The sequence below is a fragment of the Dromiciops gliroides genome, chromosome 4 (assembly GCF_019393635.1).
Source record: "Dromiciops gliroides isolate mDroGli1 chromosome 4, mDroGli1.pri, whole genome shotgun sequence".
NCBI lineage: Eukaryota > Metazoa > Chordata > Mammalia > Microbiotheria > Microbiotheriidae > Dromiciops > Dromiciops gliroides.
The window spans coordinates 31227476-31255005 of record NC_057864.1 but is presented as its reverse complement, the minus strand read 5'-3'; the positions used below and the strand labels follow the sequence as shown (position 1 = coordinate 31255005).

Here is a 27530-nt window from a genome sequence, read left to right as displayed (position 1 = left end):
GGTTCTCTGAGAAGGAAAAGAAGGAGGAGAAACTTCTACAACTATGCCCAAAGGGCTATAAAATGGTGCAAACCTTTTGATCCAGCAATACCACTAATAGGTCTATATCCCAAAGAGATCAAAGAAAATGGAAAAGGACCCACATGTACAAAAATATTTACAGCAGCTCTTTTTGGAAATTGAGAGGATGCCCATCAGTTGGGGGAATAGCTGAACAAGTTGTAGTATATGATTGTGATGGAATACTACTGTTTTGTAAGAAATGATGAGCAGGATGGTTTCAGAAAAACCTGGAAAGACTTAGATGAACTGATGCAAAGTGAAGTGAGCAGAACCAGGAGAACACTGTTTAGAGTAACAGCAATATTGTACCATGGTCATGACTTAGCTCTTTGATCAATACAATTATCTAAGCCAACTCTGAAGGACTTGATGAAAAAAGCTAACCACCTCCAAAGAAAGAACTGGTAGTCTGAATGCAGATTGAAGAATAATTTTTTCACTTTCTTGATTTTTCTTGCTTTTTTTGCAATATATCAAATATGGAAATATGTTTTGCATGATCTCACATGTATAATTGATATCATATTTCTTGCCTTCACAGTGGGTGGGGGAGAGAGAGAATTCAGAACTCAAAATAAAAAAGAATGTTAAAAATAAAATTAGAAATTGAAAAAAAAAGGAGTTTCCAGGAAAGCACAAAGAGTTTAGGAGGGGCCAATTCCACAGGGCCTTGCAGCTCAATGGCCAGATGGTGAGCAGTCTTGTTCCCTGAGTTCAGAGAGGAGGGAGGGTTAGGTGATAATGCAAGAAGGAATCCTTGGGTTTAGAGGCACAGTTTCACCCAGAATAGGCTTATACAGGGTCTTATTATCAGGACAGCTGAGGCCTCCAGCTGTCCAGGTCTAGAGAAACTTCTTTTGATGACCCCAACATTCTACCCCAAGGAGAGAGACAACAGCGCAGCCCAAAAGGCCAGGGGCCAGCAGGCATCCTGGACCCAGGAGTGCCTCCCTTGGGTACTTGGGAGAAGAGTGATAAAAAAGATTGCTCAGCACTCATGTGATGAGGAGCAAGGGGATGGACTGGGCGAGGAGGGCCTGGGTGGGGTGCTGTTGTCCTTGCTTTGGGGAACTCTGAGATAGCCACTGTGATGGGCAGAGGGCAGAGGGAGAGCAGGACAGGCTGTGGCTATACTGAATGCCTAGCTGGTCAGCTGGGCACCAGTCAGACAGTGTCCACAGTGACATGACCCTGTAGAAGACAGTTCCATACCCACCCACCCCCCAAAAGGAAAGGATTGTGTGAATTCTCATTCACAAGGCTTCTGCCCCAACGGATTCCTAATTGGTTTTCTCTCAATCTGGAGTCTTAGATCTTAACAGTGTTAGAGCTTGGTGGGATCTTTTTTTTTTTTTTTTTTGGTGAGGCAATTGGGGCTAAGTGACTTGTCCAGGTTCACACAGCTAGTAAGTGTCAAGTATCTGAGGCCAGATTTGAACTCAGATCCTCCTGACTCCAGGGCCGGTGCTTTATCCAGCTTGGTGGGATCTTAGAAGAAAAAACAAAGAATGTCAGAACTGGGAGGGACCTTAGAACAGAATATAGAACTTGGAGGGACTTAGGAACGTGGAACACAGACTCAGCTGGGAGGGAGCTTAGAACTTAGAACATGGAATGTCAGAGGTGAGGGAGCTTAGAACATAGAACACAGACTGTCAGAACTGGGAGGGCCCTTAGAGATCTCAGAGCCAACCCCCTCATTTTACAAAGAGGGAATCTAAAGTCCAAAGGAATGCAGTGACATGTTCACAGTCATACTGCCCATGAATCACAGGGCTAGGACTAGGACCCTGGTATAGTATACCTAGATTTGGCCATGCTTTTAAAAAAAATAACATTTTATTGGTACCGATACCATTTATTTTTGACATTACTTAAATTTTCCCCTGTATTCCTCCCCTTCCCTCCTCCCAGAAGGGGGAAATAATGGAAGGGAATAAGCATTTATTAAGAGACTACTGCCTGCTAAGCACTTTTACAACTATGATCTCACTTGATCTATTTATTTTTTTATTTTTTATTTTTTTATAGTGAGGCAATTGGGGTTAAGTGACTTGCCCAGGGTCACACAGCTAGTAAGTGTTAAGTGTCTGAGGTCAGATTTGAACTCAGGTCCTCCTGACTCCAGGGCCGGGGCTCTATCCACTGCGCCACCTAGCTACCCCGATCTCACTTGATCTAAAGAGCCGTTCCTTGCCACAACGATTTAAAAAAAGAAAGAAAGAAAGAAAAACAGGAATATAAGGAAAAATCCAGCAAAACAGACCAATACATTGACATGGTAATATAGTCACTATTCTAGAGCCACTGAGCAATTTCCGCCAAGGGGGGGGGGGCGGGGCTCTTCTCTTCTCTGGGGTCAGGCTTGTCCTCGGCAATTTTGCACCACTGATTGTTTTAGGGCTATTCTTCCCATTTCCATTGCTGCCATTGTAGATGGGGTTTCTTGGCTCCATTTCATAAATTCTTTCGTGCTATTCTTGTGGAAAAGATAGAAGGGAGTGGGCTAGACAATAGGACAATGAAGCTGATTCGGAAATACTTGAATGACTACACTAAAAGAATGATTGTTAATGGTTCCCTGTGAGTGTGGAAGGAGATCTGAAGTGCAGTACCCCAGGGATTTGTGGCTGGCCCTAATCACAATAACAACATTCATATCACACTTGAAGGTTTGTAGGGGGCAGCTGGGTAGTGTGGCACATAGAGCACTGGCCCTGGAGTCAGAAAGACCAGAGTTCAAATCTGACCTCAGATACTTGGCACTATGAGCTGTGTGACCCTGGGCAAGTCACTTAACCTTGATTGCCTCAACCATCCAGGGCCATACCAATAGTCCTGATTTATATCTTAATGGCTCTGGAGGATAGAATAAAGTTGGTGACTTTTCTCGTGCCTCCCTCCCTTCAATCCAATTCACTGTAAGTCATGGTTCTCTTTGAGAATGGAGGACAAAGAACAACATTTGTAAAGTAATCTGTGATGATTACTTCAGCTAACCCTCACAACAACCCTTGGAAGTAGGTGCTAGTATGTTCCTCATTTTACATACAGGGAAACTGATGCAGACAGAAGCTAAGAGACTTACCCAAGGTCATATAGTTACAAAGTGTCTGAGGCTTCTTGTGAACATCATAGTGACTCCAGACCCAGGGCTCTGTGCACTATAGTGCCACCTGGCTGCCATCTGTCAAACTATTTAGTATCTGTTTAGCATTTTTGTCCAAGATATAGGTAAAGGCATAGATGGTGTGTCTATTCCCTCTGCGGATGATACAAAGTTGGAAGTGATGGCTAACACACCAGATGACAAAATCAGGATCCAAAAAAAGATCTTGATGGGCTAAAGCCTGGGGTGGAGTCTAAGAAGTTGAACTTTAGTAGGGAACAGAAGCAGTCTTACAGTGGGGTTCAACATTGACTTTACAAGGTTTGACAGGAGTTTGTCTGAAAAAGATCTGGGAGTTTTAGTGGACCACAAGCTCAGTAGGAGTCATCAGTGGCAGCCCCTAAAGCTACTGCCATCTTGGGCTTCATTAAGTGAGGCAGAACCTCCAGGAATAGGGAGGTAAACCCCTCTGTCCTTTGCTGTGAGACCACACAGGATAGCAGCCAGAATGAGGAAGGGCTTGGACTCCAGTCTCCTATGAGGGTCAGTTAAAGGAATTATGTAAGTTGGAGAAGAAAAGACTGGGTGGGATGGGGAGAGGAAGGGGCTATGATGGCTCTACTCACATTTTTGAAGGGCTGGCTAGTGGGTGAGAGATCAGACTTGTTCTAGCTGACCCCTTAGGGCAGAATGATGAGGAGCAATGGTGGGGTGGAGGTGGGGACCTGAAAAGAGGCCAGTATTGTCATGATCTTGGAAACATTTCCCACCAGTGAGAGATGTCCCAGAGTGGAACGGACTGCCCCAGGAGGTAGTGGCATCCTCCCCTGGGGGAGGGGAGTCTTCAAGCAAAGGCTGAATAAGACCACGCATCAGGCATGGTTTAGCTGAGATTCTTTTTCAATAACTGGACTCACTCTACTGGATGGCTTCTGGGGTCTCTTCTAACTGTAAAAATTCTGTGATTCTGTGAATGGAGAAGTTGTAGCTAGAGCTTCCTGGTATGTTGAATAGAGCCCTAGCCCTGGGCACAAGAAGAGTCAGATTCAAATCCAGCCTCAGATATTTACTGGCTGTGTGACCCTGGGACAGTCACTTCACCTCTGTCTGCCTCAATTTCTTCATCTGTAAAACATCCCCTCCTTCCCAGGGTTGTGAGGATAAACTGAGGTGATATTTGTAAGGTGCTTAGCACACAATAGTACTGTATACACCAGGAGCTTAATCAGTGCTTGTTTCCTTCGTTTTAAAGAGGAAGAGGCACCTCAAACTTATCCAGAGACTTGACTCCTTCCCACCAAATAAAGAGATGCTCATTACATAGAAGACCATTACAAATAGTGAATATTCAGCAAATCCATTTATTGGAGTGGTTAGAAAGAGAGATCTCACCAATGGGGAAAGTCCCCAGCATCTCTAAAGAGCCAAACTGGTCATCAGGGATCTACTGAGAAGCCAGCTTTTCCTGCACGTCTGCCTTCTAACGCCTCTCCTCTCTCTGCTCGGCTCTCTCCCTGAAGAGTCCTTGACAACAGGAGTCCTCTCAGAAAGCCCAAGAGAAGGTCTCTCCTCTCAAAGGTTCAGGAGTCCACTCTGCCCCAAGGCAGGTAAGCAGCACAACGTCATCATTCTCTCCACCAATGAGGAGAGCTGTATGCAAATGAGCCAGAAGCTAGGGTTACATTTTAGTGGGAAGGGGATAGATTGATTTAGAGTCAAGAGACTTGGGTTCAGATCTTGACTCTGATGCTTACCACTTCCCTGAGCTTACTTAAGCTTCCCCTCTATGAACCTCAGTTTCCTCCTTTGTAAAATCTAATCATCCTAATGGTATTATATAAATGAGAGCAATAATCATTAACATTGGTTGTGAAAAACCTCTAACTTTTGACAACCAGTGTTCCCGGAAAGACTGGTGTAGCTTCTTTGACTGGAATCAGTCCTACCTCAGTCCCTTACCAGCCTCAGTAAGCCTCTGTCTGCCTCAGTTTCCTCAACTGTAAAATGAATGGGTATAATCATATCATCTACCTCCCAAGGCTGATGTGAGGACCAAATGAGCTAACACTTGTAGAAAGAATGCTTTGCAAACCACAGCCCTATTTAGAAATGGGATATTATGAATAATAATGTGCTTAAAGACCAAACTACCATGGATTCCAAAGTTTTCCCTTCTCCAGGCTGACAGTTCCAGTTGTTTCAATGGATTCTTCCTTCCTTCCTTCCTTCCTTCCTTCCTTCCTTCCTTCCTTCCTTCCTTCCTTCCTTCCTTCCTTCCTTCCTTCCTTCCTTCCTTCCTTCCTTCCCTCCCTCCCTCCCTTCCTCCTTTCTTTCTTTCTTTCTTTCTTTCTTTCTTTCTTTCTTTCTTTCTTTCTTTCTTTCTTTCTTTCTTTCTTTCTTTCTTTCTTTCTTTCTTTCTCTCTTTCTTTTCTTTCTTTCTTTCTCTCTTTCTTTCAAAAGGCAATCAGGGTTGTGACTTGCCCAGGGCCACATGGCTAGTTAGTGCCAGGCGTCTGAGGCTAGAGTTGGCCCCAGCTCCTCCTGACTGCAGGGTCCGTGCTCTCTCCCCTGCATCACCTCGCTGCCCCTGCTTCAGTTGATTCTCACATGGTATGGCCTCCAGGCTCTTCACTGGCTCCCCCACCTTCCATCGGGCCATCGTCCTTCTTTTTTTTTTTTAAGTGAGGCAATTGGGGTTAAGTGACTTGCCCAGGGTCACACAGCTAGTAAGTGTTAAGTGTCTGAGGCCAGATTTGAACTCAGGTCCTCCTGACTCCAGGGCCGGCGCTCTATCTACTGTGCCACCTAGCTGCCCCTGGCCATCGTCCTTCTTAAACTGTGCAGCCCAGAACTAGACACAAAGCTCTAGATGAGTCTGACAATGACAGGGTAGAGAGGGGTGATTGACTTCCAGTTCATGGGATCTAAACTGCTCTAGTGAAGCCTGACATGACAGGAGGCTCTAAGGCTTCAGAATAAGGTTGCTGGATGAACTTCAGCCTGATTTAATGAATGCCTTCTTCCATTCAACCCACATTTCCTTAGCACCTACTGTACATGGGGCCTGATGCTTGGTGCTGGTAAGATATTGCCCTCACCTTCATGGAACTCATCATCATAGGGTGCAAGGATATTCAAGCTGGAAATGACCTTGCCCCATGACTTTTAGAGATGGGGAAACTGAGGCCCAGGGAGGGAAGGCAACTTGCCCCACATCACATAGATACTAAGGAGAAACTTCAGGATGGGCAAACCCAGGCTCTCTGGTTCTTAACCCAGGCTGCTTCTTCCTATATAATAGAGTTGGAGGATTAGATGTGAGGACAGCTATGATATAAAGAACTCCATAGGGGTGCCTACCTGAGACACAATGCCTGTTGGGAGTCTGGAGGTGGAAATGATCGCTCCCAGCTAGGGCTACAGGGCAGGTCTTACGGATGAGTGGGCAGTGGAACTGGGCCTAGAGGTTCCGAAAGTGATGTCAGTGGGAGCAGGTTGATTAGCCCGCAAGATGACCTTGACTGCGCGGTCTCCTCAGCAGCTGCCCTGGAGCCCAGGACTCTGATAGCGGGCCGCCAGGTTCTAAAATGAGGAGCCAGGCATGGGTAGAGAAGTCACAACCCATCAATCCCATCCCCAATGGGGTGTGAGTCTCTTTGCTAAGATCTATGGCTGTGTCTGCCATCTACAATCCTTGTCGGGCTTCTCATACATCATTTGCCTTTGCCTACTCACCCATGGGCCCAGAAACTGCCTTCAAGAAGCCCAGGCAGAGGCCACAGGGACAATGAACCCCCCCCCCCCACCCCAGGACAGAGGCTTTCTGCACATACAGCCTAGTCTTGACTTTTCACACAGATGTCACTGGACTGGGATTCCAGTGGTCCCCCAATCATTGGGAACGTCCGTGGCTTTGGGACCAAGTCTTTGAGATTCAGTAGATTCAGACCACTCCATTAGAGAATCCAGAAGGGACATCAGTGGCCACCTCACTGAGGAAATTGGGGCCTCTGAGAAGCGGGGTAGTGACGGGTATGTCCCACCTGTCATTTAAACCAGGTCGCCCATTTCCCCGGCCCGATATTCTTTGCCCTTCACTACCATTTTCCTCAGGGCACTTTACACAGAACAAGGAAGTTCCCTTGAAGGTCCAGCCTTGAGGGCGGTGGGAAGCTCTCCTGCTTCCTAGCTGGGAACTAATGTCACCCTTCAAGCGTTCCCCGGAGGAAGGCTGTAATTAAGTGATCTCTATGGTCCCTTCCTATTCTAATAGTTGAGGAGTTTAAAAATAAAATCATTATCTTCCCTCCCTTCCCCCTCAAATACAAGTCTTCCCAGGATTCTCCAAAACCATTTCCCTCCTCATCTCTTACAAGACAATAGTATTCTACATTGCCACTGGCAGAGTAGATAGAGAGCCTGCCTCAAAGCTAGGAAGACCTGGGTTCAAATTCTACCTCTGAGGGGGCAGCCAGGTGGTGCAGTGGATAGAGCACCAGCCCTGGATTCAGAAGGACCTGAGTTCAAATCCGGCCCCAGACACTTGACGCTTACTAGCTGTGTGACCCTGGGCAAGTCACTTAACCCTCATTTCCTTGCCAAATTCTACCTCTGACATACAATAGTTGTGTGACCCTGGACAAGTCACTCATCTCCTGTTCTAGGCAGCTTCCCAAGAAGTCACTGGCTATTCTGCTTTTGGAGAGAATTTGCTCATATCTGAGTCCCCCAAATCAATGAAATCACAGGCCTAGTCCCTACTCCCATCTTTGTTTCCCCCCGAATTTCTACAATGAACAAAGGTGCATTTTCTTTTTAAAAAAAAGTTTGTTTTTGCTATTCTGTACTTGACAAACCCCAATTAGTATGGACATTTCCTTCTGTAAAAAGAGAAAGAGGATGGTACTTGAATCTATTACAACTTGCTTTAAAACAAACAAAAAAACCCAACCAATCAAAACAATGTATAATGGCTGACCAAATTATGGCATATGAAGGTGATAGAAGAGAATGCTGGGAAGACTTGTATGAACCGAGGCAGTGGAATGAACAGAACCAGGAGAACAACTTAGACTATGGCATCAAGATTGTAAAAATGAGTCACTTTAAAAGACTTAAGCTGATCAAGCAATGACCAGACAAAATTCCAAAGGCCCCTGACATGACAGATCTCAGCAGAAAGATGATGGATAAGATGCAAAGTGGAATAGACATTTTTGGACATGCCCTAGATGGGAATTTGTTTGGCTTGACTATGCTTATTTGGTACAGTTCTTTTTTTGGGGGGGGGGGCGTGGAGGACATTGGGAGAGAGAAAAAATGCTTGATAATTGAAAAAAAATTTACTTCATTAAACAGTTTTAAAGCTGCCCTGCCTGTTTATATCTCCCTCTAAACCTCTTTCCATTCTCTTTTGTTTCTTTAAATGTTCTTTGATGATCCTTTTTCTTTCTTCTCCCCCTCCTTTTTTTGACCTCACTATCACTTACCTCAATTAAAGCTGAAAAGGAGGATGGGAAGGTGCCTGTTTGGGACCGTGGAAAAGAAAGTTAGGAGTGAAGCCTGGAGAGGAAGAAGACATGGCAAGAGAAAGGGACAAGGGAGGAGAGTGAGTGAACTTCTGCTGCCACTGTTCTGGGGTGCGTGTGCTTTACATTTTGTATCAGTTCAGCTATGTCTTTCTTCCCCTGCTTCTCTGTATTCATCTCATGCAGAATAAGATACAGCAGAATGAGATTCCATTTCATTCAGGTACCGCAATTTGCCCAGCCATTCCTCAATTGATGGGTATCAACTTTGCTTCTAATTTTTTTGTATACCATCCAAACTACTGTTATAAATAATTGCTGTGTATGGAGACTTTCCTTTCGTCAGTAGTCTCCTTGGGGCAATTGGTGGAATCTTTGGGTCAGAGAGTGAAGACATTTTAATCACTATCTACATAATTCCAAATAAGTCTCCAGAATGGTTATACCAATTCACAACTCTACCAATAATGCATCAGTGTGCCTTTCTCTCCCACACTGACTACTCCCATCTTTTGTCATCCAAAGGATTGGGGTTTTTTCATTTCTCTTATTAACTTGGAGGATCATTCTATATGGCTGTTAAGTTTTCAATTCTTCTTTTATTCTTTTTTTTTTTAGTGAAGCAGTTGGGGTTAAGTGACTTGCCCAGGGTCACACAGCTAGTAAATGTTAAGTGTCTGAGGCCAGATTTGAACTCAGGTCCTCCTGACTCCAGGGCCGGTGCTCTATCCACTGCGCCACCTAGCTGCCCCCTCAATTCTTCTTTTGACAATTGTCCTTTTGACTGCTCATCTATTAGGAAATGGCATTTGAATTTGTTAGTTGTCTATGTATCTTGGACAGCAAATCTTTGTCATAAATATTTGACACAAAGATTTTTTTCTGCCCTTGCATAATTTTTCATTTTCCATCTTTGTTTTAAGAGAAGGCTTGCTCGTTAGGGGAAGGGTATATTTGGATATGAATATGACTTAGTTTTGATTTTATTGGTGCCTTTTGCTTCTGAGTTACCAGAAAATGTTGGGGCCCAGCAAAGGAAAGTCATCAGGGTTGTGCCTGATGTTTCAAGTGATCCGTGCCTATAAAGGGAGAGTGTATGGCCTCATAGCAGCCTCTTGACAGAGTTCTAGCAGGTTCTGGCCTGACTTTCCTTGAGAAGCAATGTGGTATATTGGGGAGAGTGATGGACCCACAGTCAGGAAGATTTGAGTTCAAATCTGGTCTTGGACACTTACTAGCTGTGTGACCTGGGTCAAGTCACTTAACCTGTTTACTTCAGTTTCCTCATCTGTAAAATTGTGATAATGGCACCTAACTCCCAGGATTGTTGTGAGGATTAAATGAATGTATATAAAATGCTTTTGCAAACTTTAAAGTGTTATATAAATGTCAAGTTTTATAGTACTTAATATTTGATTTCTGGAAATTTGGGAGTTTGAGACAGACTCCATGCGAGTGAAAGTGAGGGCATGAGTCTATGACAACTTGGAAATTAAGAAAGGGAGATGACCTGCATCCTGTCTGTGTGTCCCATAAAGTACAATGACCAAGGCAGGAAGGCTGGCAGCCAGTTTCTAGTCCTAGCCCTGCTCCTGACATGAGCAGTGACCTTGATGGAGTCATCTCTTCCTTCTCCAGGTCTCAAGTCCTTACCTCTGCAGGACAGGGCCAATGACGTTGCTGCCAAGACTGAAGGGTTCTGGGCAGTGTGAAAGTGGGGGGAAAGTCTTTGTTGGGGCAGTCCTGGGGCCTCAGGGTACCCACTCATCTTTGGAGTAATCAGGTGAGCCTGATGTCTGGGAGTGCTGAATGGACACGGTGGGGGGGGGGGCTCTTGCGTCTTGGGCAAGAGGTGTGGTCAATTTTTAAACCATCTGTGGGCTTGTGCTAGGCCCCAGCTAGTGACGGGAATGTGAATGGAGGGTCTACAAGGAACACCTGGGGGTAGTCTAGAATCACAATCAACAAGGACAGACTAGGCATCTCCGACCTCAGAATCTGCTGGGAGGCACCTCTCTAGTCCCTCGGTCTAGAAGATCTGAAAAGTGGTCATTCAGCCCGTTTGAACACATCCTGTGACGGGGAGCTTGCTCCTTCCTGAGGCAGCCCGCTTTGTTTTTGGACACCTCTGCTTGTTAGAACAGGCCCAGTAACAGATCCTGGGAATCTCTGGGCCCCTTACAAATACTTCTCTCATGGCCCAAAGCCCGTTCCTCCCAGTTACTGGTGTTTGTGTCCTTTATCCCCCACCAGGCTCTTAGAACAGGGGCTGCATCTCCTGTCCCATGCCTTGATCTGTAGCACAGATCCTTAGATCCAGAAGGCTCCCAGATGTCCAGGTTCCTTTCACCTAACCAGGAGCCCCCTCTACGATATCCCCCGTATGTCATTCAGGTCATCACCATGTCCCCCTAAGTCTTCTTGGGTGGCTCACTGGACCTGGGCATCTGGAAGGCCTGTTTCCTCATCTCTAAAATAAGGATCTTAGCTGCTTCCCCAAGGGCTGCTGGGAGTTTCATGAGAGAACATAGATCCTAGCCATTTCCTTCCTCTCCAAGCTAATCCCCCCAAGTTCCTTTAACTGATGCGGTTCCGCCGGCCCAGCATCCAGGCCTCATGCCAGCTAGGCTGTCCTTGTCAGAGATGCTGGCCAGCTTGTCAGCAACCCTCATCGGTGGTGCCCAGGCATGACCACAGTAGGGGGCAAGTCCCTCCGCACAACGAAGGGGCCACTGGCTGAAGGGCCATGAAGAGCCTCATCAGGACCAACAATGTCTCATGCTGCTGCTGCTAACAGCAGTTGCCATTCAGCTTTTGTTTGAAGACCTTCGGGGAGGGGGATCCTCCTAAAGCTGCAGCCTGTCCTGCTTGAGATCACCCCAATTGGTAGGAAGCCTTTCCTCATACCGAGGAGAAATAAGCTAGGTCCCAACCATTATGAAGATTGCCTAGTGAGGCATTAAGTTCTGAGTTCAAATCCAGCCTCAGACACTAGCTATGATCCTGGGCAAGTCATCTGACCTCTGTCTGCCTCAGCTTTCTGAACTGTGAATTGGGGATAACATCCCCTACCTCCAAGGGTTGTTATCTCATTATTTGGCTAGTTTAAAGCTCTAAATAAATGCTATTTTGTTTTGTTTTTTGCGGGGCAATGAGGATTAAGTGACTTGCCCAGGGTCACACAGCTAATAAGTGTCAAGTATCTGAGGCTGGATTTGAACTCAGGTCCTCCTGAATCCAGGGCCAGTGCTTTATCTACTGTGCCCATGTCTTTTTCTTTCTTTCTTTTTTTTTTTTTTTGCGGGGCAATGGGGGTTAAGTGACTTGCCCAGGGTCACACAGCTAGTAAGTGTCAAGTGTCTGAGGCTGGATTTGAACTCAGGTACTCCTGAATCCAGGGCCGGTGCTTTATCCACTGCCCAACTAGCCGCCCCCGCCCATGTCTTTTTAAAAGACATGGACATAACCAGATAGCTTGTGCTTTGTGCCTTAAAGGGACCCTTGGGGAGGGGGTGTCTCAGGGCTCTGGTCACCACACTTCTTCCCACCATTCCTAGCTCTGACCCCCCAGGCCAAGGTGATCAGGTCTACTCCTTCATGCTCCTCAGCCCTTAGTTCCTTTAGTTGATCCTCAGCAGAGGTTCCTTGTCTCCTCGATATCCCAACTGTCCTAAAATATGGCGCCCCAGACTGACTATACCCATCTGGTGCACTCCACGTTTGGACAGGAAGCCCAGATCAGCTTAGGCCCCGGCCATCGGGGGACTCCGCTGATGTGTCCAACAAGGTGAGGGCTCCCGTAGCCTGAGCTGCTAACTCCCTCTCCCTCCTCCACTAGTGCTGTCATTTTTGTCTCTCTTGACCATTTAGGTCAGGCTCATGTCTGCTCCATTAGATCTAGCCCACGGTTGCTGCCGGCCAAGAGCCTTTGGGCCCGGAGTCTACCACCTCACACTCCTGGAGGGCAGGGCCAGGCTGTCTTTCTGCTCTGTGCCCTGAATGTAGCAGGTATTTTGAAGAACACTTGCAAACTTGGCTAGCCCCATCACCCGGGTGCCATCTGAAAATGGACAAGCATGCCCTCCCTACACTTCAGCCAAATCATGGATAAACAGACCCAACCACTCTGTGAGATGCGTCCACATGCAGAGAACGCAGAAACCTCAGCAAAACCTCTGCTCTCCCATGTCCAAATTCAAGGTAGGAGAAGGAAGTTCATGGGTGGTATAAGGGTGGGGGTGGGGGTGGGAGATGGCTGGCTGGGGTTCTGCCTCTGCAGCTCCATCACAAAGAGGACTCTAACCTCTAGTACCTCACCCAGTGGGGTGCCTGGGGCTACAGCCTACGAGTGGGCCCCAATGAGGGGGGAGATGCAGCCCCAACTTTACAAAGCCCCCTTCTTGCTCTGGTGACTTCACACATGGAGATAACGAGGCTGGAGCCAGAAGCGTTTTTATTGCTCGCTCAGGGAATCAGGCCCCTCTTGTTCATAGGCTAACACCAATGGGGCTCCAAGCTGGGGAACGCCACCCTGAGATTCAGGGTGGGGAGCCCGTTTTTCTATCTATGTGTATATTCAGACTGTGTTGGTTCACCCTGTCCAAGCACACAGAACCTGGAGAGGGTTTCTAAAGGGCAGGTGAGAAGAACGAGCACACTCAGCAGTTTCCTGTCAAGGGGCTATCGAAACTATCTCGGGGGTGCTGCTCACTGTCTCCACCAAATGCCAGCCCTGGAGGTCACAAGAGGGCACCCGGGTCAAACCCGCACAGTTCCAGCTAAACCACGCGGACACTTCTGGAGGAAGAGGCCAGGCCCCCAGAGACGCCTAGTGGGAGCATATCAAGGGTGTGAGAGCCACATATGGGGCCACAGGGGGCACGTCGGCATCTTCTCTCCTTAACTTCACGTAAAGGACAATCCCATCACTCTGGGGCTGATGGCAGACCACTGGCATGCAATGGCAGCATCACACTTGGACATTGCAATATGTTAACAATGTCAAGTGTCACTGACCTGGCTTCCACTCACTTCCTAAGGGCAGCCTAAAGAGGCCCGAAGAGAACTCTTAGAAGACCTCACCCTTTGAGATCTAAAGGCCCGCCGGCACCAGGGCACCAACTCCGGGATCCCCCTCAGCACAATAAACACCCTGGGGTGCACACAAGAGGAGTCGTGTGTTTGTGTGTACACGCACGCGTGCATGTGTGTGCACGTGTGCGTGTGAGCGAGCTCGTGTGTGTCTATGATGCATGGTGTCCCTGGACCCCTTTCTGCGAATGACCACCACCCACCATCAGTACAGTACAACAGCCCAGCTCTAGGCTGTGTCCGGCTGTTGTGAGGGTCTCAGCTCAGCTGCAAGGCCACTCTGCTCCAGCTCTGCGATGACGGACATGTATTTGAACTCGTTGGGTCGCAGGTTAAAGGTCTCTACCAGGCCATAGGTCTCCTGGCGGTCGGTGGCATAGAAGAGCTGCACCTGGTTGGCGATGCACTGAGCCTCAGGGACTTTCTGAAAGAGAAGGGCACATGGTTAAGGCCTCCCCTTCTGGCCGCAGCGTCCCATCTTCGAAAGGCCCTCAATGGATGAGAGAGACCCACAATGGATGTGACACAGTCAGGGACTCGAAGAGGAGCGTGTCATCTTTTAGGAGATGCAGGAGATAGAGGAACCAAAGGCACGACTCATGGAGGCAGCCGAATCCACCCAGTGTCACTGCACAACAGAGACAATGGGCACAGCGAGCAGGAAGGAGAAATCCTGGCAGGCCTCCAGGAAGAGGCGAGGCTACTCCCGGGACTTGAAGGCATGCACCAGGCAGGTGGCTGCCGGTGTGGTCTGACTTCTGGGGGGCCAAAAAAGCCCTCTTCCTGCCTTGCCCCACATTAGTCCACAGGGCCTAAAGCTCCCAGTGTTAAAGATGGGTTCATTCGTGTTGGGCATCACACCCCCTCTCCTGGTTTTGTTTCAACATGCTCGTCCCCTGGGAAGGTGATAAATGGGGAACGGTGGGCCAAGTGATGGGTCTGGAGCCAGAGGTCTTGGGTTCAAGTGCCACCTCTACCAGTTGCCTGTGTGACCCTGGGTGAGTCACTTAGCCCCTCTCTGTGTGGATCCCTTGCTCTTTTTGTGATGAGTGTGTGGAGTGGCCACCCCGGTAGCCCCGGCACACTTCACACCAGGCACTCTCAGAATAGGGGGAGGTTCCTGGAGAAGAACTGCCCCCCACAGTTATAGTCAAGCCCCCTCGGGGCCCCAGGGGCAACCCTGTAGTGGGGGAATCCATGTCCCCTACATACTCCACGAGCTCCTGGGCCCCCACCAATGTGCCTCCAGATACAGACTCAGTGACTCACGAGGATGATAGACAGAAAGCAGGACTACTTCTTAGCAAAGACAAAAGAAATAAAAACAACACTTACAGGTACCCATAGTTTTAAAAAGTACATGAAGGGGCAGCTAGGTGGCACAGTGGATAAAGCATTGGCCCTAGGGTCAGGAGGATTTGAGTTAAAATCTGACCTCAGACACTTATTAGCTGCGTGACCCTGGGCAAGTCACTTAACCCCAGCTGCCTCCAAAACCCCTCTATTTTTTAAAAAGTGCATGAATAAAATATAAAAGATCACAGTCCACATATAAACTCTCACTAGTATCTGTGAGAATGGCCACACATGTACAGAGACCTGCCAAGGTGAGAGAGAAGTGAGGAAAATCCACGTGCTCTCGGTAAGTCACCCACGGAACCACACACTTCTTTCTGTCTCAGGACCCATCCCCCAAACATGCTTGCAGAATGCAGCTTCGGGGCTAAGCTAAGCCGAGGCAGCCCACACCTCCCTGGGTGACTTCTGGGGCCTAGCGGTCAGCTCTAATAGCCATCACTTCCAGCTTCACCCTTGGGTGACTGGCTTCTGAATCCCACCCTTGCACCTCTCTCACTCCTCTGGCCAGCCAGCATGTCCCTTACTTGTAAGCCAGTTCTAAGAGCCCTGTCTCCTGCACACCGCGGCATCAGCAACAACCACTCTGCATACGTCTGGCTCCACAGCAAATCATCAGTATCTCCTAGACTTGGAGCTGGGAGAGAGCTTTGTTTTACAAATGGCAGCTCAGGCCGCGAGAGGGAGGAGCCTGTCCGGCATTACCCAGAGTCAGCAGCGCGGCTGGCGCCCACACCCAGGGGTGATACCAAGTCGACTCATGCTAGGGGGGACCTTTTGGTTGTTTAAAGAAATCACCGACTCCAAGAATCATCACGTCATAGCAAGGCTGAGCCCACCCTGAAACAAAGACGCCACGCCCCTCTGGTCACCTGCCTGGCCTGCTACCTATGTACCAGTGTCCAAGGCTTTGATATTTGTCAGAAGTACTCACGAACTACCAGCTGAGCCAACTTGCCTCAGTTTCCCCCACTGCCTCATTCTCTTGGACTCAATATCACATACCATGGTAGTTAAGGTCACATAAAGTGAGGGGGTTGGATCAGATGACCCCCGGATGGCTTCTTGCCTTACACCCATGATCCTCAGTGGCTGGTTGTGAAGAACAAATGAGATGTTTCTAACAGCACCTTCAAACATCACAGAAATGCTCCCCAGCCACTAGACAGCTCTGCTCAGAGGGTAAGTTAGTCTCCCCGAGGTGTGGGTCCTGGTCTCCTGCCGTCCCAACCGAACATTTAAATGGAGCGTCTGCCTTGAGAACCATCTGTCAATTAGTGGTGTGTCCACTGGCCACCACTGAGGCCTCTGACTCTGTCTGAAGCCCATACATGCACAGGCCATTCCTCGAGCTCATCTCTGTGACTAGGTCTTTGGTGAAAGCATTCTGTTCAGAACGAAGGTGATTTAGAGGAATCCCAGCACACATCTTGTCTAAGGCCATCTTGTGCATGAAGAATCGTGAGGTCCACAAGGACTGAGGCTGTGGGCCGAGGTCCTACAGCCGGGTAGCGGCAGGGGTAGGATTAGAACTCTTGGCCGGGGCAGCTAGGTGGCACAGTAGATAAAGCACCAGCCCTGGATTCAGGAGGACCCAAGTTCAAATCCGGCCTCAGACAATTGACACTTACTAGCTGTGTGACTCTGGGCAAGTCACTTTACCCTCATTGCCCTGCCCCCCCAAAAAAAAGAAAAAAAGAAAAAGCACCCTATGCCTCTGCCTCCTTTATTGTCATAGTACCAATGCTTTGGGTAGTATGGCCTGACACAATGGACTTCGTCATTCTCACCCCTCTGAAGCTGGCACAAGCCCACAGCTTGTTTCCAGTTTCTACACCACGATGGAAAGTTATCCCAGGATTTCTCTGGCCCAGTGACCTTGACCTGGGGGCACATGAGCTGGAGGGATCTCCTCATCCCCTTTTTCTGCTCTAAGGATGGGGAACCCCATGCCCCACATTCATTCTAGAACCACAGGGAACATACTCTCCCAGTATTGAGGGTTGTTATCTCAGCACCTGATGTTGGGGACCTGGCAAGTTTTCAGTGGCCCCTGAACGGTCTGATGCAGGGCAGTGTCTGCTCTTGGCCCCTGCTCCCAACTCTGGCTTGGGGTCTGGCCTAGTGCTCACTGCAGGCTCTCCTCTGGTCTGGATATTCCTCTGCAGGCTGGGCTAGACACTGGCACCTGCCCTGCCCCTGAGGACCGGGCCTCTTCACTGCCGCTGCCTCAGGTCTGTCTGCTTCTTACCTACCCTTGGTCTGCCGTGGATCTGTGCCCTGGACCTGGCTAGGGGGTGACGAGGCTGCCAGCTGGCATCTGTCTGGGTCTGGGATGCCCACTCGTGCTGAGCACCGGGGCGCTCTGCCCACCTGGGCTGGGGAAAGGGCTCACAGCGACTTCCCCTAATTTCCCCAGCAGGACCCATTGGGGTATTTTCTGGCTCTGTCTGGAGGAGTTCTGGGGGAGCTGGCTTCCCTCCTTCCTGCTCCTCTGCCACCTTGGTTCTGCCTCCCCCTCTCCCCCCTCATCTCTACCTCCTGGCCACCCTGGCTTCCTGCAAGTGCCAACTAACACCTCCCTTCTACAGGAAGCCTTTCCTGTCGCCCTTCGTGCTAGCGTCAGCGCCAACCCTGTGTGATTAGCTCTAATGTATTCCTGCCTATGTCTTGTCTGTACCCAGCCGTGTCTGTGGTCTGGGAGCTCCCTGAGGGCAGGCACTGTCTCTCGCCTCCAGCCAATGCCAGAGCCTCACTGGCCTGGTCGGCCTTACCAGAAAAGTGGAGTCCATCTCTGCCGTCATGAGTACGATGCCCTTCTCCTCCTTGAGCTCTGGGAAGTGGTACAGAATGAGCTGGCTTGACGCGGCCTCCCCTCGAGTCTGCGGAGGAGAGAGGTACAAGCCAGGCTCAGCCCATGCTGCCAAACCTGGGGGCACAGGCCCCCCGAAATGCTAGTCCTTTCTCCCTGGCCATGGGAGCCAGCAGGATGGAGGAGCGTGTGCAGAGGCCTGGCAGGGAAGCAGCCTCGCCACCCCGCCTGCTACAGCAGCATGGCCTTGAAGGCCACCACAAGATGCTCTGCAACCGGGCCTGTTCCCATTGTGGGGCTGGTTTCACTGCGTCCACGAGCCCTGAGCCCGCAGCAGGGAGGGGCCCAATGGTCGGCTGTGCTGGCTCCTTCATGGTCATTTATGATAGTTTCCCAAAGAAAAGCAACAAGTGCCATTCATGCAAGAAGGAAGGAAGTTACAAGGGGCACAGGGGGTCCCATGGGGGCACTTGTCTTGACACCGTGGGTGTGGCATCCATTTAATGGGCTTTTAAGCACCTGCCAGGGGCCAGGCACTGTGGATATGGAGCCAAAGGCCCCCAAAGAGCCGCTGCCTTCAAGAAGGCTCAACCCCACTGAGCCTTAGAGTGAGTACTCTGAGGTTGGCCACGGGCCTGGGAATGGTCGCAGGGTCTCTGGGAGAGAGGAAGGCTGGGAAAAGATACAGCCGAGTCTGGCTCTGGATGGCTGAGGGAGGTGGCCCCCGCTGGTAGGCCTGCCGGAGCCCAAGGGGCTGGAGGCTGGGATCGGCTGCCCAGGCACGGACTTGGGGAAGGAGTGAGGAAACTGAGCACGAGAAGGATGTTTCTCAGCTGCCCAGCTCACAGGTCGGGCAAAGTCCTTCCAATGGTTAATCAGGGCAGATGCGGCGCCCTCCTCGGCTTCTCCTACTCTGCTCCTTGCCCTCAGCTGCTTGGAATATGGAGTTCCATTTGACTCAGTAATTCAACAGTAATGACATCAGCCACAACTGCGGCGCACATGCTGCAGGGTCTGAGCCAAAAACCTTGAGAGGAAGGTGATGCCAGGGTTTTTACTCCAGTTTTACAGAGAAGGAAACTGAGGCTCAAAAAGATTGAGGTCCTTGCTCAGGGTAAGTGCATGCATCTGAACCCAGGCCTTTCCCAGACACTGGGCCAAGCTGTTTCCCCTTACTGGCTGGGTGACTCTGGGTCACAGGGGCACTCCCTCCCTCCTGGGGCTGTTCTAAGCTTTGCATGCAGTGATTTCACTCTTCTTTCCTAAACCCTTTGAGGTGGCTTATGGTGGGTGTGTGTGTGTGGGGAGAAGTGGCTGGGAAGTGGGCTGGACTGAATAATGATAACTGGAAGACCAAGGCCCTGCTCTCAAAAAGCAATGTACAGAGGAGGAAGTAAGAGAAGTGCAGAAGGGGCTGTAACATTGGGGAGAGCAGGACATGGGGCGTGAGTGAAGGCTGAGATGCTCAGGGGCTTTAGAGGGGCAGGTGTCCTGCAGCTGGGTGTATCCAGAGGCTCACTTTCGTGCCCACCCAGTCTAAGATCCTGAAGCCATGCTGACCATGGAGAGGCCCAAAGTGGATCAGACACGGCACGACCACTCCAGGCCATGGGGGTATAAGGACACGTGCTCCTGCTGTCTGGCAAGAGCTGTCAGGGAGCTCAAGGAGCACTCACCAGGCTGGGGGTGCAGGAAGCATTTGTGGTTATGAAGCATAAACCCACAAAAGAGAATTAAAGACGCAAGGTCACGGATGCTCAGAGCCTCAGAAGTGCTGTCCAAGGTACCTCAAGCATTCTGAGGGAGACCTCCCTGGGGTTCTGGGGTCAGGGAAGGCCCCTGAAGGAGGTGGGTGTTTAACATACACTCCCTCTTGAGCATCAGAGCAAAGGCCTGGGCCGGTTCTAACCCCTGAACCTCACTTCCTAGACACAGTGGGCAGCCTCTGACGCTAGCCCAGAACAAAGCACCCCGGCCAATGGCCCAGCAGCCCTGCGAGGTCGCTCACCTACCTGGATGTTTATGAGGGCAGTGAAGTGCAGTTCTGGACCTGACCACTGTCCCACAAAGAACTCGTAGCCTTCCCTCCTGGGGAGCGCACACAGGAACTGCAGGAAGGAAGCACAGGGTGTTTCTGCAGAACCTTTCCAACTCATCTGGTCTCTGGTTTGTTGGCACAGAGTTGTCTGCACACTTTCTTGCCCACTGGGCTGTGAGCTCCTTGATGGCAGGGACTGTCTTTTCCCTTTCTTTTATCTCTAACATTTAGCACGGTGCCTGGCACACAGTAGGTGCTGAATGTTCACTGACTGACCACCCAGCTCTCCTGAATTCAGAGGATGGAAAACCCAGCGGCAGGTGCAGGCAGCTAAGGCCACAGCCCCCTCCACAGCCCCCTCCACAGCGGGCAGATGAACTTACAGATGGACACTTCTGGGCCCGGCTCCAGATCAAGTCGAACGTTTCTGCCTGCAGGTTGGAAACCAGAAAAACCTGACTCCCCACCACAGGAAAAGCCACCACTTTCTCCCCTGAAGTCACCATCTAGGCCTCTTACTGCATCCAAGAATGAGCTCCTGAGCACCAACACCGGACAGAGAAGAGAACCAAGACAAACCAATGGCCTTCTTGGGCTGGATGCCAGCAGGCCCCCAGAGGGTCAGCCCTCAGGGCGCAGGCTCACCCCATAACTATGCCCCCCCCACCCCCCACCAGCCCAACAAGGCCTCAGCAACTACTAGAGCAAGAGGAGGCCATAGGTGAAGCTGCTGCTTCTTTTTTTTTTTTGGCGGGGCAATGAGGGTTAAGTGACTTGCCCAGGGTCACACAGCTAGTAAGTGTCAAGTGTTTGAGGCTGGATTTGAACTCAGGTCCTCCTGAATCCAGGGCTGGTCCTATCCACTGTGCCACCTAGCTGCCCTCCATAGGTGAAGCTGAACCCCCTCCTCCTACTGCTCCTTGTTCTGCCCCCGAGGCCATGCTGGTTGACCAGGAGATATGCCCTTGCTCCTCCAGGGCCTGCATCATCCTTTCTCTCTCGAGGCACCTCCCTACAACATGTCACTTAGAACGGATGACAGGCCCCAGAGGAGGTCAGACCAGGCCTGGGCCTGCAGGAGGGGCCCTCTCTTACGGTTGCCCAAGATCGCCTGCGCTGTCTTGGTGCTCCTGTCCCACTGTGTGTAGCCCCCTAAGACGCCCACATCACTTCCAAACTGCATGCAGACAGGCTCTCCGCCCTACACTTGGGAACAGGTTTTTGTTCCCATGTGTGAGATCCCACATTTCTCCCTCCCCAAATGTCATATGAGGTTCATCTCACACTCCAGCTTGGCAGCCAAGTTCTGATCGGTCACCAGCGTGCTGGCTACTCCTACCAGGGCTGAGTCACTGGCAGACTGGAGAGGCCCCTGCACCTCAAGAGCCCAGCATGCCAAGACCTCCCAGCTCCATTAGCTCTGGTGCACGTTAGAAACAGCATCTTCAAACAGCAAACCGAGGAGCAATAAGACAAACTGGAAACACCTCATCAGCCTTGCCCTACCAGCAAAGACTTGACACACAGAGACATCTCCGGGGGAGGAGATGGGGAAGGACAAAGAAGAGCCACAGATGCTAGACAGAGAGAGGAGGCAAGCTTAGCTCAGTGGAACCCTGAAACATCCTCCTGGAGAACATGGGCTCTCCAGAAGGATGGGGCACAGGAGCAGTAAAGGCACCCCCCCCCCATCCAGAGCTCAGGGCTGGTCATCACACTGCTCCCCACACCTTCATTCCTCCTCCCAAAGAACTTACAGGGATAACAGCGTAGACAGTGTCTTTTGTCGCAAAATACTGCTTCCAGATCTGTGAGGGGGATGAGAAACAGCAGTGTGAGGTCACGGGGGACCCAAGGGTGATCCCCGTCAGACTGAAACCCCAAGGACCCAAGTCAGGCCTCAGCACCAGTGCTCACGGTTCAGAAGCAGATGCCCCTGGACCACGGGAAAAGAAGACTTTCCCAATTATATTTTTGTGACGAGCAATGCCGTCCATCGGCCCTTGGTGAAGAAGGGACGACAAGCCGGTTTCCAACAGGTGCCCTCCTGGGTGAAATGTCCCAAGCAGAGCCTTGCTTCAGGGGGCAGCACCCCATGTTCCCCCAGGCATTCCGATCTGGCAATACCACCTCCTCCAGAACCTCACTCCCAACGACAGCATCAGTGGCATGCTGGGTAAGATCTCTGGGCCCCCAGGTCAGGGTCTTGTCTCAGATGGGGCACCAAGGGGTGCCCCAAAGGTCTGGGGGAGAACAGGACCTCATCTCCATGATGTGAACTGTGCAAAGCTAGGGTGGAAAGGGCTCCGAATGCCAGGGCAATTAATAAGAGCAGCTAGCACTTATATGGCATTTTGAAGTTTGTCAACTGCTTTTAGAGATAGTATCATCTGATCCTCATCATAACCCTGGGAAGTAGGTGCTAGCAGTACCCCCATTTTATAGATCAGAAAGCTGAGATAGACAGATGTTAAGTGACTTGCCCAGGGTGACACAGCCAGTCAGAGTCTGTGGTGACAGCTGAACTCAGGTCTCACTGACTCTAGGCCCAGGGCTCTATCACCTCACTGCACCACTCAGCTAGCTGTATGGCACAAAGTTTCTAAACTCATTCCAATCCCTTGACAACATGAGTAGTACAAATGGATCTACTTGAGGTTCTGGAGCAGGCGTGGGACAAGACAGAAGTGGGCTTTCTCCAAGGTTTCCTGGCTAAGATATGTAGGCAGAAAATGGGGAGACCACCAGGACACCTGCCACTGTCAGTGCAGAGGAGATAAGGGCCTTCCCTGAAAGTGTCAGAAGGGAGAAGCAAACAAAGAAAGGAGGCTAGGAAAAGGACAACAAGACTCTAGAGCCCCGGGTGCCGCCAGGCTGAATTCCTAGGACCTGGGGACCCAGTCGATGGGAGAAGTTCTCACCCTCTACTGGCCCCACGTCATTATCACCAGAGGCCCCACCCTCCCTCCCGGGGCCTTCAGAGTGGGGGCCCAAAGCAGTCACTTTCAGAGCTTGCCTGGGAACGGCCGTGCTGCTCACCCCAAGAAAGGAGATGGGAATACGCTACCTGCTGGATCTCTTCTCCGGTTTTATCTTTTACCATCTCGAGGTTGAAGATTGAGCTGAGAGTCTGAAATGGGAAATGAAGGCAGTCTGTGGGAGGTGAGGGGTGAAGGGGCCTCCTGGGGCCAGGCTGGGAGATTGGGGAGAGGGAATCTAACAGACACTGTTCATTCCCCAAGTCCAGCCCTGGTTCTTGCATTCAGACCGTGTTTCTGCACTCAAGGCCCCCGTCCTCTTGAGCATGGCCCAGAACGACCAGGAAGGGCCGGAGGATGGTGCTGGCTCCTACCAGTCACACAAGTCAGGCCGGGTCCCTTCACTGGGAGAGTGTCCTGGGCTGGGGCTGGGGCCCATGAAGACAAATTCCAGCCTCCTGGAATAGTGATACTGGCCCTTCCCCAGTCCCAGGGAGGCTGGGAACTGCACTGGGATACAGAGGCTGCAGGGACCAAACGGGTCTGTGTCTGGCAGCCAATCACTGAGCCTGCCACCACTCTCAGCCTGACCTACTAAGGAAGGGACATTGGCAATCTGGGCCAGGTACAGAACTGCCCCCTGAAATCCCAGCCCTCCGACCCTACCTTGTCTTTAGTGAATCCTCTCTTTGAAGACTGTTTCCCCAGGGCTTCCGTCTGAAAGAAATAAGTACATTGGTCTCTGCTTTGCAGGTGGGCAAGGGAATAGGGCCAGGGGAACTCCCTGTAGCTCGCTGTGAACCTTCAGGCAAGGGGACACTCCCAGCCTTCCCTGCCCCAAATTTGCCTCCTTCATTCCACTTAGAACAGCCATTCCAACCTGAGACATTCCCTGATCATCTTTCTTGGTGAGCGGCTGCACGTCAGAAGTGACTGCAGAGAGCAGAAAGGGCAGGGACCGGGTCAGCCGCCTGTCCTCAGGAACAATGTCCCTTCCCGAGGACCACACCAGCCCACTCTGCTCTGGCCTGCCCTTGGCTGGGCTCCCCTGGGAGACACTGGACAGGATGAAGCAGAACTTTGGGAGGTGCTTCTTGGAGGAGGTGGGAGTGGGGTAGTGAGGGACTAAAAAGCAGAGTACGTGTGGGGGATAGAGAAGGGTCTGGCTTGGCTGGGGGAGGGTGGGGGAACCACCAGCTGGGGCAGGGTCTTGGGTACTGGACAGAGAAGCTTGTTAGGAGCCACAGAGGAGTCTAAAAAGTGGGCACAGCCCACAGGCTGGACAGGGCACCCGTGCCCAGCTTGGCTTTGTCCTCACCCTAATGCCTTGAGGGACCCTCCCCCCTTTTCCTCGTCCTCCTCAAACAAGCAGAGGCTCAGAGGTCACTGATCCCAGGGCCTGGCCCTCCCAGCAGAGCTGCACCCATGCCAGGAGACGCCCCAGGTTGTGTTAGGGAGGGCCTGCTGGCGAGGGCTTTACTGCTCAGTCCTACTGCATCCAGGCCCCCTGCAGTGAGTGAGCGGCCCTCCTCAGAGGGCCCTCGCCTGACTGTTGTCCTCCCACCCCCCAGGCTGGGCTGTCAGGAGGGGGCCGCACTGGCTGCAGCAGAGCTCTCTTGCCTTCTGCTCCACACACTTGATAAAGTCAGCTTGCTTGGAGTGTCCCACTGGCTGCTTCCGTAGCTCGTGCCGCTTCTCCAGCCGGGACTCGAAGGCAGCGGGGTCAGATCTGCGGGAAGGTGAGGAAGGCCCGGGTCAGGACGGGGGAAGGGTATCCTGGCCTTGGCTACTTCACCCCTTCTGATGGCCAGAGGAGGACCTCCAACAGGATCCCTCCTAGTCCACAATGACCAGGTCTCTACTTTCTATGAGCGGCAGCATGGCCCAGGGACAGCCAGGTAGCTCCTTGCATAGAGCCCTGGGCCTGGACTAGGAAGCACCTGAGTTCAAATCCAACCTCAGACACCTTCTAGCTGTGTGACCCTGGGCAAGTCATTTAAGCACTGTCTGCCTCAGTTTCCTCAAATATAAAATGAGGCCAATCGCTCACAGGGTTTGTTGTGAGGATCAAGTGAGATATCTGTAAACAGCCAGGCATGCAGGAAGTACATTTTAATAAAGCCCTCTTTCCTTCCTTCCCAGGAGTCTTGGAGTTGCCTTCCAAGACAAGAAGACCTGGGCTCAATAGCCCCTGGCAATGTGACCTCTGAGGGTTCAAGGACAAGTGTCTTTCTGCAGGTCTGCAAGAATCTTCCAGTCAGGGGTGGGGTTCCTCTCCCCCAGAGGGGTCAAACACTGGGCTCCATGACCCACACCTGCCCACAAGGACCCTGGAGACTCAGGCCTTCCTTGTGGACAGCTCTGCTTGGGACAACCTGGGACAGGCAGCCAGCCAGCATTTGTTAAGTACAGACTACATACCTCCCACCGTGAGGCTCTAAGTCAATCCACCAGCATTTATTAAATACCAACTATATGCCAGGCTTGGCTTCTAACCTAAGTCAACCATTATCCGCCGACTATATACCTGGTGCTGTGAGGCTACTCAACACTGGATTGTGACCCAAGGCTGAAGAGGAGACTGGGGCCCTGGGCGTCCTCTGAAGGATGCGATCTAGAGATGCAAGGAGGAGCCCGAGCCCAGATAAAAACAGCTTCCGAAAACATCCCGGGGGAAGGGGGCTAGGGACTATTCTGCAGATGAGGAAATTGAGTCTCGGTGGCGGCGACAGGATTCGAACACCTGCCTCCAGGTTCCACACCGAGCTCTACCCACTGCACAGCCGCCCAATCTAGTGCAGGCATCCTTGCCCTGCACCTGCGCAGTTCGGAGACCTTGTGCCCATACAGTCTATGAGAGGTGCCATTAGCCTCCTAGCCCCACCCCTCCCTCGCACCTGCGCAATCAGTGGGAGATAGCCTTTTGCCCTCCCCCGCCCCACCTCTCGGCACCTGCGCAGTGGCAGGATCTGGTCCCCACACCAGTTATGGGGAGGAGCTCCTCTTCCTTCTTGCCCCGTCCCCTCCTTCCGCACCTGCGCAGTTGCTGGATTTTTTCCCGGTACTTGTCATAGTAGGGGTTGGTCTCGAGTTCGGCCTCGCCGCTCCCGGCGCTACGGCGCACGGAGAAAAGCCGCAGCTGCTCGGTCCCCACAAGCCCCAGGCCGAGGCCCGGGCCCAGAGCGCGGCTGCGCACGGCGCACAGGCCCCGGTAGAGGCCAGCCACCTGCAACACGGCTGGGCCCGCGCCCCCCGCCGCCATGGCCGTCATGGCTGCCGCCATAGTTTCTTCCTCCTCGCCCTCCACCTCTGCACCCGCCCCCACAGTTGCTTCCGCCGCCGCCGCTTCCGCCGCAGCCGCCGCGCGCCCCTCCATCCCCCTCCCCTGGCGCCGCCGCTTCCGCCCCCGCCCCCGTGCTCAAGGTTCCGTCGCAGAAACGTTCCTGCCCAATGGGCGGGGCCTCTTCTGCGCAGCCTCGAGCGGGGAAGCGGGGGTGGGGGTGGGGGGGAGTGGGGGGGAGTGGGGGTGGCTTCCGGGATCCTCTGAGCCTGGAGCTGGTGCGACGGAGGCACCTGTAGAATTCGAACTTAGGGCCGGCTCCTAGCGTCTTTTGGGACGAATCTGCTTGAGTACCTCCTCGAATGGGGAGCTCACTACACATTTGCCTTGTTTGCCTTGTTTGTGCTCTGAGGACCAGAATTTTGGAGCTGGAAAGGACCTGATAGAGGGGAGTGCAGGGACCTGAGTTCGAATCCTGATCTGGCCCGTAGGGGGTACTCTTGGACTTCACCTCTTTGGAGCTTCTGTTTCCATATTTACAAAACACAGGGGTTGGACAAAATCAACAAGCATTTATTAAGCCCCTACTACTCAGGCACTGCAGAAGCACTGGGGTTACAAAGAAGCCCCAAAACAAGGTCCCTGCCCTCAAGGAGCTCCTCTAATGGGGGAAATCACATGTAAACAACGGCCTAGAGGCAGTGCAGGGGAAGGGAAGGGAATAAGCATTTATACAGCACCTGCTGTGTGCTAAGAACTTTTTACAAATATCTCCTTTGATCCTCACAACAAGCATTTGAGGTAAGGACTGTTATTCCCATTTTACAGTGGAGAAAACTGAGGTAAACAGGTTTTTGTGTTAACCTCTTAACTGCAGGAAAGAAGCAGTGGGGGGGTTGTAACAGCTAATAATTATCAGAGGCCTCCAAGGAGGAATTAATTCATAAAGAATTAGATCCCAAAGGGATTTTATTATTTTTTAAAATAATAAGATCCCAAAGGGATTTTATTATTTTTTAAAATAATAAACATTTTTATTTATAGTTTTGAGTTCCAAATTTTATTCCTCCTTCCCTCCCTTCCCTTCCCACTCTCTGAGGCAGTAAGCAATCAGATATGGGTTATACATGTGCAATTATGTAAAGCATTATTACCATATCAGTCATTTTGTACAAGAAAACTTGCATAAAAGAAAAAATGAAAGTGAAAAATAGTATGCTTCAGTCTGTGTTCAATCAATATCAGTTCTCTGGAGGTGGATAGTATGCTTCATCA

At 51.1% G+C, this 27530-nt stretch overlaps 1 protein-coding gene across 3 annotated transcripts; it reads right to left on the bottom strand.

Moving 5' to 3' along the window:
* Nucleotides 1-13136: 13136 nt before the first annotated feature.
* Nucleotides 13137-26351, bottom strand: ATPAF1 (ATP synthase mitochondrial F1 complex assembly factor 1). Of its 3 annotated transcripts, none has more exons than XM_043963268.1 (9): nt 26011-26351; nt 24596-24704; nt 23642-23692; nt 23065-23127; nt 21755-21805; nt 20381-20428; nt 19972-20067; nt 17922-18029; nt 13137-14215 (listed from the first exon to the last, which is right to left on the bottom strand). In XM_043963268.1, the coding sequence occupies exons 1-9, from the start codon at nt 26349-26351 to the stop codon at nt 14021-14023; spliced, it is 1062 nt and encodes a 353-aa protein (XP_043819203.1). In that variant the 3' UTR covers nt 13137-14020. The 3 variants fall into 3 exon arrangements, with proteins under 3 accessions (XP_043819203.1, XP_043819205.1, XP_043819204.1); XM_043963270.1 differs by lacking the exon at nt 26011-26351 and adding an exon at nt 25503-25858; XM_043963269.1 differs by lacking the exon at nt 20381-20428 and having other exon boundaries at nt 26011-26303.
* Nucleotides 26352-27530: the final 1179 nt, after the last annotated feature.

Bases quoted from the DNA above. Each gene is read 5' to 3' on its own strand.
- ATPAF1 (XM_043963268.1), bottom strand. From the start codon at position 26,351: ATGGAGGGGCGCGCGGCGGCTGCGGCGGAAGCGGCGGCGGCGGAAGCA. The intron at 20,068-20,380 runs GTAAGTTCATCT...TCCTTCCTGCAG, and splicing joins GGGCCCAGAAGTGTCCATCT to TTCCTGTGTGCGCTCCCCAG. The intron at 18,030-19,971 runs GTAGGTGAGCGA...TCTCCTCCGCAG, and splicing joins CTGCCCTCATAAACATCCAG to ACTCGAGGGGAGGCCGCGTC.